Source organism: Camellia sinensis, chromosome 5, assembly GCF_055761805.1.
Source record: "Camellia sinensis isolate YWXY chromosome 5, ASM5576180v1, whole genome shotgun sequence".
NCBI lineage: Eukaryota > Viridiplantae > Streptophyta > Magnoliopsida > Ericales > Theaceae > Camellia > Camellia sinensis.
In genome coordinates this window covers 15,969,004-15,974,945 of record NC_138965.1, presented here as the reverse complement: position 1 = coordinate 15,974,945, position 5,942 = coordinate 15,969,004, and the positions used below count along the sequence as shown (strand labels likewise).

At 30.9% G+C, this 5,942-nt stretch overlaps 1 protein-coding gene across 1 annotated transcript; it reads left to right on the top strand.

Annotated features, from left to right (window-relative positions):
- Positions 1-575: 575 nt before the first annotated feature.
- LOC114293718 (auxin-responsive protein SAUR41) lies at positions 576-1,502 on the top strand. The gene has a single exon (XM_028237868.2). The coding sequence runs from the start codon at positions 778-780 to the stop codon at positions 1,231-1,233; it is 456 nt and encodes a 151-aa protein (XP_028093669.1). The 5' UTR covers positions 576-777; the 3' UTR covers positions 1,234-1,502.
- The last annotated feature ends 4,440 nt before the right edge of the window (positions 1,503-5,942 follow it).

Below are 5,942 nucleotides of genomic sequence, written 5' to 3'. Positions count from 1 at the left end.
GTTGGATGTGATGTTTTGTTTGTTGTGACTAAAATAACCAAAAAAGCCTACAAAACCACTTCCCAAAAGTAATTAAAACTTAATCATGAGGTTATGAATATTCGATTAATTTAATTTTTTATATGAATAATATTCTTGACAAATTTTATAATATGAACGATTTAAATTATCGAAAAACACTCAAAAAAAACCTTCCACAAAAAGACAAGAGAAAAGTTAGGGATCATGAAAGGTTTTTTATCTTTGGATTACCTTAATTAATGTGTAGTACTTTTTTTAAGTATAATTTAAAGGTCACAAAATTTTTATAATTATTTTGATAAATTTTTTTTTATGATACTTAACATTACTGAAAAGACAACAACACCCACTGTACCCTAAGATACAGCAATAACCCTTCTCCTTTTTGTGGAGAATGGGTTGTACCTTAAACCACAGCAATTACTTCTTAGATTGATACATCAAATAAAATTGAAAAATTTGGACCCACTATTCATTACCATAAATGACCTTAACTCTTCCCAAATTTTATGCTAGAAATAGCGTTATAAAAATCTCAGATTGGAAGGGCGTTTCGTCTTACAAATCACCCTATAAAAACCCACCAGCGCCGCTACGCATCACCAAAAAAAAAAATATATATATATCTCCATCTCCGGATTCTCTCTCTCTAGATGCGTCTTTTCTCTCGATACTCTCTCTAGGCCGTTACATATGCATACATAAATACTCTCTCTCTCTCTCTCTCTCTCTCTCTCTCTCTCTCTTCTTCGGAAAATGTCGCCGGGGATCGGAAAGTACAATCAAATCAGGCACATTGTGAGAATCCGGCAGATGCTCCGGCGGTGGCGCAAGAAGGCTGCAGCGGCGGCGGCGGGATCAACGAGATCCGATGTGCCGGCGGGACACGTGGCGATCTGCGTGGGGAGGAGTAACAAGAGGTTTGTGGTGCGCGCGACGTACCTGAACCATCCTACCTTCAAGAACCTCTTGGTTCAAGCCGAGGAAGAGTACGGGTTTACCAACCAAGGACCCTTGGTTCTACCTTGCGATGAGTCGGTCTTCGAAGAGATCCTCCGAGTCGTGTCCCTGTCTGACTCGGCCAACTCGGGTCGGTTTGTTAATCTCGACGATTTCCAGCGATGTTGCGACGTGGGTCGTAGGAGTAATCTTGATGGTTTGGGTGAATCTGGACCGTTGCCTCACGGGTTGGGTGATGAATCAGTTTGTTGAGGATGACCCGACTCGGTATATGGGCGAGTTACTTTTTTTCTTTTTTCTTTTCTTTTTTCCTCCACCTGGTTGGTAGTGATTTTTAGCTCTGGCGGAGATGGCAAAGAAGGGGTTGCAAGTTGACCGAGTCATCCCGAGATTGAGTTGGAGCGAGTCGGCAAGTGGGTTATTAGGTTTTTTAAATGGGTATGTCTTGTAAATTTCTTTATTTTTATTCACTATATTTTTAGTAGTTGAAATTGCACATGCTTGCAAACAATTTTAGTGAACTTGCTTTTCGTAAATTTTAAAGAGAGATTTATGGGGCAGTCCTTTGAACCGGATTTAATACTTAACAAATTTTGTTTTAAATTAAAGTCATATTTTTTATTTTTCTCTCACAATCTAACTTGGTAGTTTACAATTCTCCATTCAAAATCAATTCTCACAGCAAACTCACCATTTTTTTAATAATTATTAATCACAAAAATCATTATTTTTCAAATTAAAAACCTCACCCGGACTTATTGGGTAATAATTTAAACCAATAAAATCGGTTAGGAATCTTGCCAATTTTAATTTATTTATGGAGTAATAATACTAAATAATATGACATTTATTTGCATTTATTTTAAATGAAAAACTTATTACAATAGTTTATTATTTTTAAAAAATATTGTTCGAGTAAAAATTTATGTATAATTTTTTTGAAAGTAATTGCAAATAAATGAAAAATAAAAAAAATATTTACAAAAATATGAAAGTACAAACATAGTCTATAATTGTACAAAGGAAGGTCATAATTTTATGTTTTTCACCTTACTTAAATGTATCTAAGAAGTCAAAAAATTGTGAAAAAATATTTTAAAATTTAATAAAGACATAAAAATACAAAAATGTATTGAAGTTTTGTATTTTTTTTTTTATATTTTTGATATTTAGTGAATTTTTAAAAAAAAAAATTTATAATTTTTTTACTTTTTAGGCGTATTTATTTTAGGTGTGTGTAAAAAGTAAAAAAATTACTTAAAATATTAAAAAAAATCAATAAAAATAAAAAAATATGAAAAATAAGAAAGTAGAATTTTTTGAAAAGTATTTTTAGAAAAATGAAACCAAGCAAATGTTTTCTCCACCTCTTGTTTGGTCAAGTTAAAAAAAAAAAATGTGATTTCTTTCTAGGATTGTTAAACGAATCAAATTATTTGAATTTGACTTGTGTTTTGTTCATTAAAAGTTCGTTCAAGATTAACTTATTATGCAAAACTAGCAAAATTTAAACATAATTTTAAACTCGTTAAATTTTCAAGTCAAACTTAAATAAACTACTATTCGAATTGATCAACTTTCATATATTATAAAAAAATCAAGCTATTTGAGTTCAACTCATGTTCAACTTGTTAAAAAATTGTCCGATATCGATTCGTTGTATAAACAAATTAAACTTAAGTTTATTTTGAAACTTGTCAAATTTTAAAGCTAAATTCAAACAACTTACTACTTAAGGCAGAAACTTTTATAGGTTGTATTAGTATAATAACATTTTTATGTTTTTATTTTAAGTACCTAAATTGACAATTTTGATATAATATAAAGGGAATGGCTTTTGTCCAATCTTTAATCGGATTGGTCCATGTCGTTGGGCCCGTGGAGGCCCACTACGGGTCTCATTTTGATAATCTGAACCGTGTAATGTGTAGAACTCGTCGAGTACTATATACTTATAAAAAATCACATTGATCGGATATCGATAGCTATGTCATCAAAACAGATTTTTGTCAATCGTTAATTTATTCACCGTCCATTTTTTTTTATACAAAACTGATTTGATCATATAGTTATCGATATCCGATTAACGTGATTTTTTTATAGGCATATAGTACTCGACGAGTTCTATATATTCAACGGTTCAGATTATCAAAACGGGATCCATGATAGACTCCCACAAATCTAACAACACAATTCATCTTGATTAAGGACTCGACAGAAGCCATGCCCTTATATAAAATCAATTATCATCCCATTTGCTTCGTATTTCTATTATCTTTGGTAATCTAAACAAGTGATTAAGGGTTGGTTTGGGGTGTACTAAAAAAGTGTACTTTTTGTCTTTTTACGAAAAGATGTGTAAAAAAGTAGAGAGGTGATGTGATGAAAAAAAGATAAAAAGATAAAAAGATGGATTATATAGTAGAGGACAAACAAGGCCTAAGTTTAAGAAAAATATATTTCTTTTATTTTCTTTTCAAATCACGATGTAGCCTAGGTTGCTGGAATATATCATGAGAGACAATGTACACAATGTCACTCCTCTCTAAAAACAAATTTGCGAGGCTTTGAGAAAGTACTCAGAACTTGTTTGGGAAAAAATTATTTTAGTTAATTTTTTAATTTTTTTATAAAAAATATGTAAAAAAATAAAAAAATGATATAATTAGATTTTTAATTTTTTAATTATTTTAGTCAGTAAGTCAACCCCAATGGGGCCTTAATAAGGTTAATTATGATTTATTTATTAGGTGAAAGAATTTAAAATTTGTATAATACAAAATAGAACTAGGCATAGGGTTATCCGAACCGCACAATCCACATAACTGAACTGATCCGCATACAAATAAGTGATTTCGCAGACAAAATGCGGACATATGTGGTTTAGAATATGATATGATTGTGAGTTGCAGGTTTAACCTGCACTAGCAAAAACCCGCTCGCACTTAGACTTTTTTTTTTTTTAATCTAGACTGTTGTTATTTTATTATTGCATTTTAAATGAATGTAAAAGTAAATGAAAAATTACTTTTAGGTAAATTTAGGATTTGAAATGATTTTACGTTAATTGTATTGTTGAGTAATAGATAGTGAATGAGATTGATGATCTAATGTAAGATTTTGAATGATTTATTTGTGTTAAGAATTAATTTTGTTGTGTTTTTAATTTTATAAATTTTAATTCATTAATTATTATTAATAGTAGAGCATCTTAGAAAATACAAGAAAAATGACCCAAAATGAATATTTATAAAATAGAAAAAAAAGGCTCAAAAATAATTTAAAAAAAAAAAAAAAATCTAATGAACAAACCACCAGAAACAACTTACACATCTACGAATTCTATTCACACAAATTGTAATGGGTACTGCAAATAGTTACGAGTTAAATTTTTCTTAAATCACATGTATACGGGTGAATTTAAATTAATTCGTAAACTGTCTAAAATCGAATCCGGGCCCCTCGCCGACTACAAAGTCATGCTAAGAAGACTTGGGTTTGTTTCAAGTGAAAGTCAAGATGTGGAAAATTGGTGATGATTCGTGTTTGAAAATGTGGTGTGTTTTGCTTAAATTAAGCACTTTTTTGTGCTGGTAGTGGATACAAACTGGTATTAAAGGGACAGAGTTACTCCATTAGTGGCAGAAAAGTTGTAGAAAAAACGTGTTCTCTTCTGACTCATTGTTTCCAATGCAAATTACCCACTCGGTGAATTTATTACTCATCTGTAGAGCACCTCGATTCATCTCTTTTTATTTATTTTTTATAACTTGATATTCGATTCACTAAATAAATTAATTAATCATGGAGAATTAATTTTTATAACATCCATCAGCAGGTATGGACTGATTCCAAGAGAAATTTAAGAAATTATTCATATTTATGAGTGAAAAGTGTAATTTAGGTCAAGTTTGGCAACATTGAAAAAATATAAAAAGTTAAAAAGTCACTATCTTATTTAAGTCACATCATCTTATTTAAGTCACATCACCTCTCTAACACATCACTTCAAATTCAACCCAAACCCAACCCATATTTCATAAAAAGTCAAAAAGTGTACTTATTTAGTCTTCCCAAACTAGGCCTTATTCTAATAATATTTTTCATCCTTTTAGCTAGTCTTGATTAGTGACTGTCTTGTGTCTTTGGCTTTTTTTTCAATATTTTTTTTGACAATTATAGCAAAAGGAAAAAAATTAATATACATGGAAATGACATTTAATTGTATCAACAAAAAAAAAAGAGTAAATGACTAGTTATGATTTGCTCTTTTAGTATTTTTTGAGTTTTAAATTTTTTTTTGACTTCTTAACCTTTAAAAAAAAAAACTTAATAACAATCACACAGTTACAATTACATTCATGTTGTTTGAATTAGACATTTATGTTGTTTATGAAGAGTGGTTTTTATAAAAAAGAAAAAATAATAATAATCATACAGTTGCAATTACTTCTTACTTTTATTATTATATGTAAAATGCGTTTATGTAATTTGGTTATTAAATGTAAAATTTTAATCTCTTGTGCTCCTGTTTTTCATTTATATGAGATTTAATTCAGTTTTATATTTGAAAATGTATATACATGCATAGCTTTTGGGATTTTGGTGAAGGGTGTAATTTTGGCTCGGTCCAATCCCATGTCAGGCCTTGCGGGCTTTCGCCAAAATATCAGACTGGGCCGGGCCGATGCTTCAAAATAATGGCTCAGGTCCTAGCCCAAGACATTGGGCTGGGTTGGGTTCGGGCTTAGATCTTAACGGGCCAGGCCACCTCGGACTGCGGGCGAATTTCGAGCCGCCCGCGAGTTACGTGCCAAAATTACACCCCAAATTTTGGTATGAAAATGTAGCCATTTTTCTATTGGTAGATTAAAATGGTCCTCGCAATACACATTTTAATATTTAACTATTTCCAAGAGACTTCCTCCACGAGACGAGACTTTACTAGGTAGCTAGGAAGG